Below are 16,621 nucleotides of genomic sequence, written 5' to 3' on the forward strand. Positions count from 1 at the left end.
AAAAGCCAGTCAGGTGAACGCCACTTGGGCACGAGATGGGATAAAACGATAATACCATTTTGGGGGAAAATCGAGAAAAGTGACAATTTCAATAAGGACCGAAATTTGAGTTTTAGGGGAGCTATTAATAGCAAGTGGTTTCCTAAAATGTTCGTTTTCACAAGCAATTTGTGTAGGCAAGGATCAGGACTTTATAACTCTTACAAATTTGGTATAGGAAGTTGACAACAATAGTTTAATGCTTGTTTGCATTGCTTGCAAAGACGTTTATTACATATATAGAAGTGTTACACAAGTATTTAACTCCTTGCTATTTTAAATTGATTTAATAATTGATCGATTGATTAAAACTAGGGTTCGATAGGGGATTCGGATGGGTCCATGGAAAAGCAGCTGGTCGGACGATCGGATTTTCTTGCTTATAACTTTCTATTGGGAACTTAGTTCTCCTGAGTGATGACCACATCCTTAAGAAGGACATTGGTCAACTGCAGGAGCTCCTGCTCGCTGCGGATGGGACGGTCCAGGGGATAACCCAATGGGCGGGCATCTTGAAGAGAAGCGGATCCAATGCCAATGGTGACCTCGGGAACGATGTCCTGCACCTGCAGCTCAGCCAGAGGAGAAACAACGACCAGGAGCTGCATGGGCAGACCATTGGGCCTTCCACTGGGCAGCAGCAAGTTCTGGGGGAAGCGTCCGTTCTCGCCGACCAGCTGTTGGATGCCCAGGACCTGCTGCCCCTGCTGGCCATTCAACTGCAGCATCACTTGGCGGTAGATCTGCACCAGAGGCGTCACATCGCGAGTGGTCCACGGGATATCGATGGACCTGTGCTGAATGCGGTTGCGTCCACTCTCCAGCTGCACTTGGATGGCATCCAGAAGGACAAAGTCACGGCGGCGCTCATCTAGGGAAGCTCTCTGCCTGCCCCATTCATCCTCTGTGGGGCCAAGGAAGACGCGAATAATGGCTTCCTGATCCTGATCCGAGGTGATGTCCATGTCAATGGTGAAGGCCTTGTTGTTGAGGCGACGCTGGCGTCCCACAACCTCCTGCTGGATACCCCGATCCTGCTGCTCGACCAAGTTGCTAAGGTCCAAGTCATACTCCTCGATGCGAGTGCGCAGTTGGTCCACACGAACATCATTGATCGAAACACCGCGCATCTGCAGTTGCTCCTGGCGGTATGCTCCAAGGATCTGGTCGCGCTGTTCGTCCGCGACCCTTATAATCTGGCGCAGGGCGAGCTGCACGATGGGATCGCTAATGCGGATGCCCAAGCCGGTACGATCACTTTGCTCACCGCTGTTGTCCCGGACCATCTGACGGATGACGGTCATGATGCCCACCGGACCACGGCGACCCAAGAGTACATCGGCGATCAGGGATTCCACTTGGACTTCATCGATCATCTGGCCCCGCAGCGAGCCGACATTCACCTGTCCCTGACCAAGAACCTCCTTGAGACGCTGCTCAATCAGGCCGATCTGGCCGAAGACTTCACGGCTGCGCTCGGCATCGATTTGGATTTGGTTCAAGTGGAGGGCATATTGTTCGATTTCCTTCTGTCCGAACTGTTCTTCTTGGGCGATGCTTTCCTGATTCAGGCGGGCCACCAGCTGGCGAAGATTGTGTAGGAGAATCTCGCTGCGGCGATCATTCTGCTGACGGGAAGTGGAAAGGCTGCGGCGGTTTCGTAGTCCCTGTCGGCGCACCACATCCTCATCATCGTTGTTGTCATCGTCGTCATCGTCGTATTGGTGATTCTGCTGACGCTGCTGGCGGTTCCTCTTGAGCATATCAAGGATCTCATCGTCGGTCATCAGCTTCAGACGGTTTTCGCCGCGGATCAGCTTCAGAATGTCCTCATCCTGAATGGGGCGACCACCGATGACGCGGCGACCCTCGCCAATGGAGTTAATCCTGCGGGGATAATAAATCTGCTGTTGCTGGATGTCCTGGTTGTTCTGGTTGTCCTGGTTAAGGCGGCGTCGGTTAATATGCACCAACCGCTCATCGTCGCGGCTCACGCTCTCTAGCTGGTCGGCATAGGTTTGACGCTCCTGTTGGAATGCTCCCGAATTGCGACCTTGTTTGAAGTTGTAGTTCTGCTCCTCCTCGGCCTGAGCTATGTTCTGGCGTTGACGGTTTATCGGACGCTCCTGACGCACATCGTCCAGCTGACCAACGCGACGGCGCTCACTTAGGCGTTCTCCTCCAACCAGACCTATAAAACGTTGGCGACCGTTCAGCTGATCCTGCTCCTGGTTTTGTTGAATGGCGTTCAACCGGCGGCGGCTCACGTGGAGCAGACGGTCACTGTTCACGCTAACGGTGGGCAGGTTTCGAACTCCTCTAGCGCCGAGATATCCCTGGCTGATTCCACGCTGCAGCTGGACACGACCCAAGCGAATATCTTGATCGTCGTCGTCGTTGTCGTCATCCCGGCGGAGGAGTCGCTGGAATCGCTCGTTCTGGTTTCCATAGATGCTCTGACCCTGGTCTTGGTCCTGCTGCTCCAGAAGGCGGCGGCGACTCACGCGGAGTAGGCGTCCAGTATCCGCATCCTGACCTTGATACCTTTCCTGGTTGTTATCTTGGAACTGCACGCGATTACGACCGATCCATTGCCCCTCTTCGATTGCCCCTCGTTGATTGTTGATCCGTTGTCTTTGCCCGACCTGAGTAACGTCCTCCAAAAGGGCTATTTCCTGGATGAGATTTTGGACAAGGTTCTGCAACTCAATATCGTCGGTCAGCAGAGAGGTTTTCTCCAGCTGTCCCTGGCTGTCGACACGAACAACGACGCGTTTCTGGCCAAAAACTTTCTGGAGGGGCTGCTGCTTCCTCTGAGCCATCTGCATGTGAATCTCCCTCCAGGGCATCAGCATGCTCCACAAAGGGTTACTGGCCCGCTGGCGCGTACCCACAATGTCCATGAGCGAGGGGCGCGGAGTTTGCTCCCTCACGGCTCCGCGCACCTGCTGAATCACTTCCTCATCCAGATACAGTTCGGGGAGCAGCTCCTGGACAGCGGGCAGGATCAGTTTTTGAGTGTCCACGCGATCGCGAATGGCCAGAGCCAAGGCATTGAGCAGCAGGACGGGATTAATGTTGCGGCGCAGGTAGACCACGTTCCGGCTGAAGGTATCAAAGTCCTGGGCGCGAACCAGCAAGCGGTATATGCCGCGCAGCTGCTTCACATCCTCGGAACGACCCACAGAGTACACATGGTGCTCGTCCACGAGGCCACGCTGGCGATCCAGATCGATGACGCTCTGCATCAACTCATCAATGCCGCCGTAGTAACGCTGACCGTCAGCCACCAGACCCACATCCAGATTGATGAGTTCAATCTGCTGCAGAGGCTGGCGAATATTCTTGACGATGTCCAGGATGAACTTTTGGCGCTGCAGATCCTCCAAGGAGAAGCGGTCTGCGGAACAGGTAAAATAAATTACATATAACTCCTTTTCGTTTAGGCGTTACCACTTTACCAATACCCAGAGTCTGAACCCTGTCCGGATTCGTAGGTATCCTTGCAGCCGCCACAACGCTTGCCGCAAAGGCCACCAACAGCAGGATTCTGTTCATCTTGCTTGTCACTTTTGCTGATCGCTGATCACTTGACAAACTGAAGGATTGGAGAGCTCCGAAGGATTTAGCTTGCTGCAACACAGACCAGCAGGCAACTGCATTTTCCAGTCCGCTTGCTGCAGCTTTTATACCCGAAATTCCTATCATCCCACAGTGCAGCCCATAGGCCTATCGCTTGACTCCCGATTGGGTTGAATGCCTTTTGCTGATGCGAAAATATGTTTATCAGCCCAGAAGCCCCTAAAAACCGCTCGCTCATTATGCAATTAAAAAGTTGTTGTCATGAATTGTGTCCGAAAACGGTGGGGCCTTTCAGAACTCGTACTAAACAGGGTACGTAACTCCGGTTCGTTTCTATTTTGTGGTCCACAAGCCAGTCTACCTATCTTAATTGGTTCATTGATCTGCAATTCTGCAAGCCACTGCTTAATCTTTTGACATTTGTTTGCAGGTGCTTGGTGTTTGCTGGCAACGTTGATAAGCCTATTTTTGGCGCAAACATTTAGCAAACTGCAGTTGGAATATGCAGCGTCCTAATATTATTTATAATATACTTAAACTAGCAAGAAAAGGAATATGAAATTCATCTACTTCATCAAGCAATTTTGAGTGCCGATAAGGACAAGGAAGTCCACATCCGAGCATGGAAAAATCCGACTTTGTGCTGATAAGTCATAGAATTTATGAATTTGTTTATGTTCAAGAAATCAGCATAATCGCTGAACGCGTGACTTGCTTGACAAATTAGCACATTATTATTGCTGCTAATTCATTTGAACTTTGTTAGTGCTAATTGCATGCTAAATGCTGCTTGTTTAGAAATGTTTATGCTCAAGTCCACTGAAAGATCGCAGCGGTTTCTCAAGAGTTTGGACTCTGGCCAAAATTCCAATGCGAGTGCTTAGAATACCCATGTGAGTACACTGCGAGTGCAAAAGATGCAGAGTTGGAGCCGGAAAATGACGGCCACGTAGCATTTGGCAGCGTCATTGTTCGCGTGAGTGAGTGATTGGCGATTGTGAAAGGATAAAGGATAAAGGATTGCAGTGGGTGGGCGAGCAGTGCGAGGGGCGAGTCGATGCAATTTTTCTATTCACATTTAAATTGGCAATTCGTTTGTCCGTGGCTTTTGTGTGCGCCCAGCGATTTTTGTTGCCATTTCTATTTTTTTGGTTGTCTGTGCTGCGACAATTTTGCAACGTGCCTGGCATGCAACGGAAGTGAAAAGCGGTACGTGGGTGGCCATAGCTTGGATTCCGCCTAGGGATGTGCTGTATCCCAAAGAAAACGGCACTGCGATTCATCGACAAGGTAAGCTCATGAATAAATAATTCTAATATCTTTAAATAATCAAGAAACTGGTAGTCTTAAACCTGCATAATTATAGTCACACTATTGTGCGTCTCTGTAGGATAAGCAGATAAATGTTGTTCGTTGGGTTGGTATCACTTTCTGCAGCTAAAAGCCTTCCAGCTGAGATATGGTAATGATGTACAGGCATTTTGGCCATCGCTATCTCGGCTCGGTTGTGAGTCATTGTAGTCAATGCTGCTGTGCTGTTGCCTTTTCTAATGTAATTGCAATTGTTTGGCAGCTCCGGCCGGTCATTCAGCCCTTGGATTTCAGCTTTTGCTACCAGAAAATGGGCGGTAAAAGCAACTTTGATTTGCCTCTGCTGCACTTTACAAGCGTTTTTTTCGCAACTTGCCATTTTTATGCATGCCAAGCGCATTTGTACGGCATTAATTGCTTCTTTATGCCGCTCGACGCCCCTTTTGCTGCATGTTCAGCAATTATGCAGCTACAATTTCGCATTAATTGCTCCTTTGTGCCGCAGGGGTGTCCTTTTTGCGCCCACTGTGCCCGGACTGAAAAAACATTCCGGCATTGTGAGCCGCTGCATTTACGGCGGAGGCGACAGCTGCTCGCTTTAATTGCTCCCAGGGCCGGACATTCGAGTGGAATGCGCTTTATGTGCATAGTAATGTCATCCATGCTGGGCATCCTTCCCACGCATTTTGCAGTTTCGGTATCCTGGTTCCTTCTCGATATGGCATAAAATACTTTAACCATTTTGACCATGCCCTTCTTCGATCATTGATCCCGTTCGCGCTGTTGCCAAGCGATTCCACTTTGCAATCTCTTCTTATTTTATGCTATCAAAATAGGGCCATGCGGTTGAACGTAGGCTTCTTATCGCGGTTCGCAGTTCACCTTTCGCAAAACAGTGCGCACTCACATTTGTGAATTTAAAAATTGGAAGTTCGCCATATACTAAGGAATTAATAAATTGCAACAAATCAGTTGGTAAATCAATCAAATAGACTTAAACCAATCGAACTTACAAGTTTCTGCCGCCATTCAGTAAGATTTTTTCACGAATCGTGGATCCTTCTCCAAAGGAATAAAACAACACGGAGCGATAAGCTGCATAAAATCGACAACACATCCTTGTCTCGAGTGCCAGTTGTCCTTGTTCTCCCGTGAGAGTTTCAGCCAAGTCAAGTCGAAGTGGTGGTTGTTTTGGCTCCTTTGGCTTTCTTGGCTGAAATCTGCATACTGAGGATTCAAGATTCGGGATTCGGTTTCGTTTTCGTTTTTGGCTTTGTCGCCGCGCTTTGACTTAAATGCGATTTAATGCCTTTTTTGTTTGTCTTCCATGCGTCGGATTTCCCGTCGACGAGCTGTGGGCGTGATAAACCACATCCTCCCCTTTGCCATGCAACCACAGCCACTTTCTAGGCTGCTAATTTGCTTGGCGTTGTTTTTTTTTATGTCTCAACTTTGGCATGGCGTCTTAATCTTATATCCTTTTCGCGTTTTCCTTTTTTCGGCTCGGCTTGGCATTAAAAAAATATTGTGCGTCCTTTGTTGGGCTGATAAAACTGCTTACAAATGCTTAAAAAATTAAAATTTATTACATGCGATTACGTTGGTTGCCGAGGCCTGGCGACCTTTTGCTGTGAAATAGCCTAGAAAATGCAAATGGAATGTCATCACTTTGGCGGTTCAACATATTTCCGGGCATAACTTTTTTCTGTGGACATTGGCCAATTGATTCATGGCCACACAATATCCTTTGCGTAATGGTCTTTCTGGGCCACCTTAAACAGTCGGCAGTCAGCAAAATGAAATGAAATGGAATGGAATGAAAGAAAAAGTACAGCAAATAAATATAAATATAGTAATAATGAAGCATTGGGCCAAAAACGAAGAAGAAAAGCCAAAGTCTGCTGCCAAAAGAAAATATTTCTTTTTATCACAACGGATGTGAGTGTGCCAGGACTGAAATAGCAAAGGATGGGAGGAGGGAGGATGGGCATGGAGGTGGAGTCGGGTTGTGGAAGTGGCGATAGAGTCCTTGGGCTGGGGTTACCTTCGCCAGCATCCTGCCAAATAAAACAAAAAATTCCCCGACTTGAGTAGTGTGCTGCTAGTACTTGGCTCGGTTGAATGGAGAAAGAATGGGAATCCAGTCGCTGTTTTATCAGTGCACAGTTAAAAATAAAGCAGAGTCCCCTGATAACAGTGGCAAATCAGTTATAGTAATTTTTAAATTTAACTAACTACCTTGCTCGATGACTTTAAAATATTTTAAAAGATGTTAGTAAGGGGAAGACCGCAAAATATTTAGAGGGCGTGTCAAACCCGCCTTATAACTGGATACAATAATCCTAGGAATGTGACCTATATTTTTTGTCTGTGCATTTTTGTCACCACGACTGCAGGGCTTCCAAAAACTCGCTCCCACCCGCCCACTTCCTCCGCACAAAGCAAATCAAACAAACTTTTATTTCACACGTTTTTCGCTCTGCTATTTTTCTCCCCCACTGACTCGCTTTCAATGTTTTTATTTGTCTTGAAACAAGTGAGTATATATGTACGAGTACAGCGAGCTGCTGCTGATGCTGATGATCGGGGTCGAAGGTGAGGGGTCGCACGTGCAGCGCGTGTCTGTTAGTTTTGATAGCCAGTTGACTTCGCTTCTGGATGCCACCCAAGCCAGTGGCCCGTTAAATTTTTGTGATAATTGCGATATTCGAGTGCCGCGCTCTCGGTGAAAAGCTTTGAGATACTTCCACCAAGGTTAGTTCCTTAAAGTATCTTTAAATTATCAGTATCAGTTAGAAAATGATCTCAAAATGGCTGCAGCTTTACTGCCAATTAAGTGTTTGTTAATAAATATTTGTAAAAAATGTCGAAAAGTGCAGTATGCTTTTAGGGACAACCTCAATTTGATTCAATTGCTGCCTCGCAAGCCCCAAAACATCTCGGCAATTTGTAAGTTCCCACAGTCGAACAAATTCACAGATTGCTCTCTTGGGGGTGGCCCTTCTGCCCTCCCAATTTCATTGGGCAAATATTGTTGTAGCATTTCATAGACTTTCGCACAAGTGATTTTCGTGGAGAATGAAAGCGGATGCCAGGTCCTTTGTCTGTGTTTAGGTGAGGTCAGAATGCAAACATTAAATGCTTATTCAAGTTCGAGTCTCCGACTGTCACTGTGAGTGTGAATAGGGCCAGGACACTATAAAAACGACCTTGCGGGCAACAAAAGGCACGCCACAATGTCTGTGTGATTGTGGAAAAGGGCAGACAGTCAACACTTAAAAAAACTGATCTTTTAAATATACCTTTATTTCCTATCCAAAAATGTTGGCCCAAGTAATTTAATATGTTTTTGAACCGACCTTTGAGTGACATCTTTTCGGCAAACATCTAGTTAGCGAATATCTGCGGAATTCCTGAATTGAGGTAGGGTTTTTTTGAGTGAAACTTGGAGCAGAGGTTGGTGTGTGGGGCAAGGAGGCTGAGTTGGGTGCGGCATCCTTGGTATTTGGCACTCCTTATCAGCACTTTCGTTGCGTTGCAGCGTGGCACTTGGGCGACTTTTATGGGCGGCTTTTCAGCTGGTTACGATGCTGTCGCGATTGCCCTGTACCGCCACGCCGTCTATATATCACCCAACCACCCAGAGTAGAGTCCAATAATAGTGGTGGTTGCTGCTGCTTTGTTTCGTGCAGTGCCTCAGCTCAGACAAAAAAGTGCCAATTGTTTTTGGGCCGAGAATTATTGACACGCCTCGGCGATGAGCGCTTCACAGTTGGCCGCTTAAACAAGTGGGCGTGAAGGAATCCCATTAAGGACGATCGCCACCCTTCCGAAACGGCAGACAATCCTGGCCATCGTCATCCATTCATCCCCGCGGCGTGTCGGCAATTTAAACTAATAATCAACGCATCAGCAAACATTGTCGTTATATTCACAGAAGCCTCTGGCCTGCGGCGTTTGGCGTTTGGCAGTGACTCCTCCTCACCGGTTGCAAGCTCTGATTTTCACCACGTTTCCACCAGGTCTCTTTATGTTTATCGGCGCAAAAACTATTTGTCTGAATTTAGCCATCAATCCCACTGCTTGCATATAGAACACTGTTTGAAAGTCGTGCATTTTCACACTGTTTTTTTAATTAGATTTCTGCTCTTTCTTTTATCACATTAAAGTATAGTTTTACAATCATATATTACATAAGTGTGGACATGTTCTCGATGCCTTAACAAATCGAATGTACTTTAGACCTAATAAGCAATTTGTTTGGGTTCCAGAAATCGATAACAAAGATTGTGAAGTCCTAAAAATAAGTATGAATAAAACATTCAAAATGTGTTTTAAGCTGAGGTAATAATTCAAAGCTTTATCGAAATAATTGAGTTATCCATATAACAACGTATCAATAAAAAAATATTTTGCGCAGTCAAAGTAATATTAAACTACGAATTCAAATGATTTAGTGTATTTTCATAACTGATAGCCCAAAAATGTCACTTAGGAAACTATATTCAAGTTATACGGGACTGTTAAATGTTTTTTCTTAGTCCTTATGATTTTTTTTATAAATTTGCTTAATTTAAAAGTGCTATTGATTTTCGAGCTTGGATCTTTCACTGAACTGAGATTTTGAATGCAGTTTGCAATTTAATGTTCATCATGCTAAACGCTAAAAATAGTAAAGCCGCACTAAATCAGAACCCAAAACATAACATAAAACAAAAGTAGCAACCGAGGACACGCAAAAATATTCGTCTAACACTAGGCTCTAACATTAGGACTTTTAACTTTTGGGGCTGGACGATCAATTACCATCCAAACTCCTAGACCACGTGTTCTGCGGATGAGGAGGTGCCGGCGCCGAAGCGCAAAGGAGTCGGTCAAATGATGTTCGGCGGACTGGCCGTGCTGGCCACTACCGCATTTGGAGAGGACTTCTCTGACTTGACGCATCCGTAGGATGAGATGCCGGTGCCGCTGCTGCTGGGCGGGGAGGGCGGAGTTTCCGGACTTATCAGCGGCAGATACCGCCACGGGTGGTAGATGGAGCCGGCGTACATCGCCTGGAGGCGCGCCTGGAGGTCCAGGGCCAGCGTGGGATCCAGTGGATAGTGGGCGAGGCCGGGAAAGGCATTCGGCAGGCGGGGCAGGGACAACTCCAGCGGCGAACCAAATCCGTACTTGGCGCTCAAGGTGGCGGCGGCCAGCTGGACATGATGTGGATGGGGATGCGGGTGGTGTGGATGCGGTTGATATGGCGACTGGTGCGGATGTCCGTGGAGATGGGGCAGCGACTGACCCAAGGGCGACAGTTGGGACTGCATATCCTTGGGCGAGCCACTTGAGCCTGGGCCACCGGGACCGGAGCTACCGCCACCAGCACCGTTGGCACCACCATTGGCACCACCTACGCCGCCTCCACCACCTACACCACCACCACCTGGCACCGGTGACTTGTTGAGCGTCTTGGGCTTGCGACGTGGTCGATACTTGTAGTCGGGATGTTCTTTCATGTGCAGGGCCCTGTAAATAGAATAAATGTTGAAACACTGATCAAGAGATCGAACGATTTAAACTTTGATGATATCATAAAGCCAGCCATCTCTGGTCATAAACCCACGCATACAAACCACAGATACAAAATGCACAAGTTTATATTGTGTATTTAGCGAAGAACCACCACACTCCGATTCCAACTTCGATTCACTTTCCGATTTCCCAGCTGCAACAATGCGCAATTGTTGACATTTGTTTGACAAAACGATAAAACCTGATAAAAGGTGTGTTTGGGTCGCCTCCTCTTGTATTGCTTTCGCTTTTCTTTATTTTGTTTTCTTTCTTTGGTCAGTTATGGCCGCCTTATCGCTGGTCCCGAAAAAAATATTGTTCTTCTTATCATCGCGCATTGGCAAATATTTGATCAGAATTTTTGGTTCATTTCATTCGATATGCGCGCTCGAAAACCCCGAATGGCCATTAGTTTAAGCCCCTTCTGACGAGCTCTGATCATTTATAAATGTCATAAAATGTACATAAATTTCACATTTTCATTTTGGCAGGCCAATCCAATCAATAAAAGGATTATGACAGTGCAAACACTGAGGTTCGTCATCATCTAAGACCGCGCACTATCTAGGAAGGTATTGACAAAAAAGTGAGTACGTTCCCATTGAATTTATGAGATACGGCGTTTCTGGGAATTCCGATAGTTTATAGCGCACTTCAAATTTATATTCCAATTATATCGTTTACTTTATTTAAAAATTCCAGCTTTTCACAACTTTTCTTGTACAAAGAACTGCTTTCTGATATAATTTCCAGTTCTAAATATTTGCATTAAACTAAGCCGAATCTTAAGTTACTTAAACCCTTCCGAAAGGGTACACTGAATGGGCTAAGCACACAAAAAGAAGCAAAATGCAAAATGAATGGAGCATTTCATGCGACGTGTTGCCTCGCTTTTGTGTGACAACATCAATTGAAATGTTTACCCAAGATATGGCAGTGCCAATGAAATTCTGACTAAGCAGAGCGGACACAATCCCCGCCTCCAGAGCTCCACAATTCAGCAGGAGCTCCTCACAATAGGGAGCCTTTGTCTTAGCTAATCGATCAAATTTGTGGCCAGACAGACGGCATCTAGTGAGAATGAGCTTCCAACTGGGAAAACGGTAACCGAAACCAAGCCAGAATTTCCCATCCAACCTACACCACTCTACTCCTGCATAAGCCGGCACAGAAAAAAACAAACATCTTGGGCACTGAATAATACCGAATAAACACTCTAATAAAGTGATTTAAGGATGGGAAGTATAGGCAACGTCAACAAAATTCTAAACGTAATATTTCTCCCAGTAAAAATTATTATATTACTGCAAATTATTATATTATTATGGAATTACTGCAATATGATTATCCCTAATTTTTACCACAACATGGGCCATACCTATTTATTTTAAGGATGATCACAAATATACTATAAATATATATAAAGTTCTTAACTTAAATACATTTTTGAGAAAACAGTGTTTCTTGGACCTAGAAATTCAAAGGTAAGCACTTTCGTGAAAAAATATGCTCGATTTTCTGTCGCAAACTTTGTTAATGTTACAGAACCCTGCATTTGGTACACATAGTTTTGCTCAGTGTGTTTTAACCAGACCCCAGTGAACAACACTTACCGCAATCGTTTTGCCTCGTCGATGAATGGACGCTTCTGTCCTTCGGTGAGTAATTTCCACTCGGCGCCCAGGCGCTTTGATATTTCGGAATTGTGCATTTTTGGATTGTCCTGGGCCATTTTGCGACGCTGCCCCCGCGACCAGACCATGAAAGCGTTCATTGGTCGCTTAATGTGGTCGTGGCTGTTGTGATGGCCCCCAGAATTCGGATTCGACTGGCTGTTTGGGGCATTATGGTGGGAGTTGGCATGGTGGTGCGAGTGCGGGTGTGGATGCTGGTGCTGGTGCTGGTGCATTTTGGGTGCCACCGGAGTGGGTGGCGCTGTCGGAACTGCGAGGTCAGCTGGCGGCATTGGTGGTGGGGTGGTGTTTCCCGATCCAGAGCCCGCACCCGCACCCGCACCCACACCCATGCCCATACCCAAGCCACCGACCATGCCCAAACCCAAATTGATGCCGGGCAACTGCGGTGAGAGACTGCTGCTATGGCTGTGATTGCTACTCCCGCTGCTCGTGTAACCATTGCTGTGGCTGTGGCTCCGGTGGAGCAGCGCCGAGATGCTCGTCATGATGCCTGGCGCAGAGTCGGGGGACTCCACTGGGGGTGCAGGTGGTAATTATCAGGTGGTAGTGCTGCAGCTGCTCCTCGAACTCTGAAATGTCAACGGAAATGGTATTCAATAGATATGCCTTGTTAGCTTTGCCACTCTTTCTGCTGCTCCCGAGCATGAGTCATTTGATTGGAGCTCCACGCACTGCGAATTTGCTCCAAAAATGCACAATGGAGCTCCTTTTATCCCTTCTAATGTGTGTATAAAGGGGGCTCGAAGCGACGTCCCAGTTTTGTGACTAATCAATGTATGTAAATATTTGCCAAATTTATGATCCAGTTCTGCGGATTTTGGGGATTTCCCTTCAATTAGTATTATCCGACATATAACGACGAAAACCATTTTGAATGAAGAATTAATTAATGCAATACCATTTTACAAGACGAATATGGAAATTTTTAGAGAGAGTGTGGAAGTTTTGAAACCAAAAAGCTATTCTAATGTTTAAGATGTTGAATATTTCTCAAATGTATACAACGTGTTGCAGATTCCGTTATTCCGACAGATTCATTATACTCCTAATGAAACGCATAAGTTGGATTTATTAAGGTAATTTCAAGGTGGAGAATTTATCAGTTTAATTTAGAGCACAGCTATTTATATATTGTTTATTTAAATGTTCGAAATTTTTACCCAAAGACCTTGTTTGAATATTTTTATAGCATAATCAACTTACCTGTAATAATTGTCTTTTACTTCCTCCTTAACACAGTTTGAATTTGGATGCCATTCGATGTATGACACTTAACAAGCCATTAAATTGCATAAGAGTTTATTATGCGATCGTGTTCTTTTTGTTCATAAATATTTGCTGCGTATTAATTGTCGATCGCTAAAAGCACTTTTAAAAATACACAAGTGCACTGATATGAATTTTCAAATTATTTTCCAAACAGTTCGAGATTTATAGAGTACCGAACTTACGAACGTGGGAAGTATCTAAACCGTTAGACTGCCGATTCACCGTTAGCCGAGCGCAGCGCGTCCGTTTCGAGTGCGCGACAATTTGGATTTGAAAACACATTCGAAAACTTGCGACAAAAACGGCAAACAAACGCAACAAAAGGGGGCAAGAGGAAGAGCGTGGGTGTGAGGATGTCTCTGTAGTGGTTGGTCGCTGCTGCGTCGCTGCTGCCCAAAAGGACCGAGTGGGAGCGAGACGGGGCGAGAGATAGTGCAACAGAGAAGGGTGGCGAGCGAACGAGAGAGAGAGAGGGAGAGAGAGAGCGAGAGGGAGCGCGCACATTTTGTAGAGTTTTTTACACCTTCGGAGGACGCGTCAACGTGGCGGCTAAGTGATAAAAATTCGCTGCTGCTGCTTTGTATCTTTGTATCTGCGTTTTGTATCTTATTGACAATTGTCTCGGGTTCGTTTTCGGTGTGTGTGCGCGTTTGCATTCTTGTTTACCGAACACTGCTCCTTCTGCTCTTCGCCAGTTGATAATGTATGCATTTTGTTTTTATCAAAATCTCAAGCCAATATAGTTTCGGGTCAGTTGATTAAAAACAATCCATTTACATTCTATTTGGTATTGTAATAAAATCTTTTTTTCTATAATTTCTATAATTCTGTTTAATTATGTAGGTCATGTATTAGTTTATATAATTTTAAATCATTATTAAATGACTTTTTAAACCACTTCGGTTGAGTTTATCTTCTATGCAATTGTGATCCAATTAAAACTTCTTATAACAGGCCCAATGTAAAAAGATTAAATTTTAAAGAAGTCCAGAGAAACTCTAGTTAATTCTATCTTAATGAGATACAAAATTTAAATTTAAATTTAGCTTTTAAAACTTAATCCACAATCAGGCGCTAAAAGGAGTTCAACGAAATTATGTGGGATATTTATTTATATGCATAGTCCTTAAAAAAGTCCAGTTAAAAACTATAATTTCTCGCTCTGTATTGGACTCGTGTTTGCTCTCACAATCGATCGGTGGCTTATTTGGTATGTTTGCTGCAAACTTAGGTATGCGTAAGATTGTCCCTTTTTGTTGGCGGGATCGGGTTATTTCAATTGCTCTCCTTGTTTGTTACACACCGGAAATTCTCCATTCTTGATGTTGTTGTACCAATATCGATTTCTGTATAATTGCACTATAACAAGCCCTTAACCTCTAATATTACCACCTTTAGAAATTTGCTAAAAATGTCTTATAAATGCCCCTCTTTATAATTGGCGGATTTAATGTTCCGCTAAGGGTGCTTCTACCTTCACGAATACTAAGAAATTAGACAATTTTCCGGTGTTTACAGTGTAATGTCAACAGAAAAGTGTGTAATATGCAAGGGTTCACTAGTCGGTGTTCTATTAGAACTTCCAGTATAATCATTTTCGGATCACAATTTGTTTGAACTAAATATTTTGCACTTAGAATTATTAGGATTGAGCGATTATTAGGGCTTTTAGCAACATTTCCACAGGATAGACTGAATCTTCAAATCAATTTTACCAATTAATTTAGCGAGCCTAAATGCTTACCTAGAAAGGATAAAAAAAAGAAGATTAAAACCAAATTTTTTACATTTTTTTAGGGATATAAACATGTTGTATGCCTACATTTCTGTAAAAGATCTAGGAATCAAACCCCATTTAAGATTTTTGACTTGCATTCCTGTGGCATTTTTAAAAAACAACTGTTGGCGCCATAAAAAGATATCTTCCTGAAGGATTGTCATGCGCAAGCGTCGCTCTCCAAATGGTCGTAACTTTTGTAGAGTTTCTACCCTCGACTCCCCGACTTACCCCTCTTTGCACCCCTTCCCTATGTCTCAGTTCACCAAAACAAATGCCAAGTAGGAAACGCATTTGGCGGGCTCCCCCCTCAACCATCGCACAACAGTAAAAATGGCAGCGCTCTAGAAATGTGTGTGTGCGTGCGCGGCCCCAAACTCCAAACCCCTCCCCCTCAAAACACCCCCAACGCCCACTGTCACCCCTCCCCCACCCCTGCAACTGCGCGCATGTCGATTTCAGGCGCTTTGGACCAATGGCGTAGACAATGCTGCGGGAAATGGAGTTTGGGGAATGGGGGCCGCTGCTTAGAAGCGTTCTCAATGGTGACGCGTTTTTTATCGCTTTTTGTTTTGCATGCGAATTGAATGCATTTTATTGGCCAAAAGCCAGAACAGACGGACCCAAAACAAAAGCGCCAGCAACTGGTGGTCCTTGGCGAGAACGTCTCTGAGGATTCGCTTTATCTTCCGCTGGCAGAGGAGCAGGATATTCGGCTCGAGGACATCGCCATTCCTTTATTTGTTCCCTCTTAATGGACATTATGACTGGCCCTATTATGCGGTCATCTCACAGGACAATGCAGCACAAAAAGTGAAGGTAGTAGACACCACAACTTAGTGTAGCGGGGAAATTTGGGTATTAGGGTATTATTACAAATTTAGTTACTTTTAAAGCTTAATCGTATTCATAGGTGAATACGATATTCTGAATGTTTTATTAACATATAACATATTCATATTTATTGACATTATTATTAACATATATTAATATTAAAATTAAAAATTAAAAATCTTAAACTTAAATTAATCTTAAATTAAAAATCTGGAAAATTGCCAGACTAGCTAAAATATATAACAACATATCAACAATATTTTTGTAGCAGAGTAGCTCAATGGCTAAATTCGCATCACTTCTTCTTTAACGCATCGCCATTTCGTTGTCACCACTGCAGTCATAATTTTGGGCGTTTTTTGTGCATGACCCACCGCAGCATTGTTTGCTGCGTTTAGTTGCAGTAATTTATGGCTGGGATTTAACAGCGTCGCACAAATTTTTGCCAACTCTGGCAGACCGACGACTGTCTATCTCGTTTGTTCCTACTTTCCTTTCGCGTTGGGTTCACCTGACCAAAAATGGGAAATGTGCCCGTACTAATCGTGAT

The 16,621-nt window shown here is 44.9% G+C and overlaps 2 protein-coding genes across 3 annotated transcripts; both read right to left on the bottom strand.

The window, feature by feature from the left end:
- Positions 1 to 234: 234 nt before the first annotated feature.
- Positions 235 to 3,685, bottom strand: LOC6545598 (fat-body protein 1). 2 transcript variants are annotated; one of them, XM_001972674.3, is made up of 2 exons: positions 3,507 to 3,685; positions 235 to 3,439 (listed from the first exon to the last, which is right to left on the bottom strand). In XM_001972674.3, the coding sequence occupies exons 1-2, from the start codon at positions 3,595 to 3,597 to the stop codon at positions 441 to 443; spliced, it is 3,090 nt and encodes a 1,029-aa protein (XP_001972710.2). In that variant the 5' UTR covers positions 3,598 to 3,685; the 3' UTR covers positions 235 to 440. The 2 variants fall into 2 exon arrangements, with proteins under 2 accessions (XP_001972710.2, XP_026832585.1); XM_026976784.1 differs by having other exon boundaries at positions 3,501 to 3,685.
- A 5,363-nt stretch (positions 3,686 to 9,048) lies between these two features.
- On the bottom strand, positions 9,049 to 13,734 carry LOC6545599 (transcription factor SOX-2). Its single transcript, XM_001972675.3, has 3 exons — positions 13,395 to 13,734; positions 12,108 to 12,760; positions 9,049 to 10,449 (listed from the first exon to the last, which is right to left on the bottom strand). The coding sequence occupies exons 2-3, from the start codon at positions 12,674 to 12,676 to the stop codon at positions 9,807 to 9,809; spliced, it is 1,212 nt and encodes a 403-aa protein (XP_001972711.1). The 5' UTR covers positions 12,677 to 12,760; positions 13,395 to 13,734; the 3' UTR covers positions 9,049 to 9,806.
- Positions 13,735 to 16,621: the final 2,887 nt, after the last annotated feature.

This window comes from Drosophila erecta, unplaced genomic scaffold (genome assembly GCF_003286155.1).
Source record: "Drosophila erecta strain 14021-0224.00,06,07 unplaced genomic scaffold, DereRS2 tig00000021-arrow-pilon, whole genome shotgun sequence".
NCBI lineage: Eukaryota > Metazoa > Arthropoda > Insecta > Diptera > Drosophilidae > Drosophila > Drosophila erecta.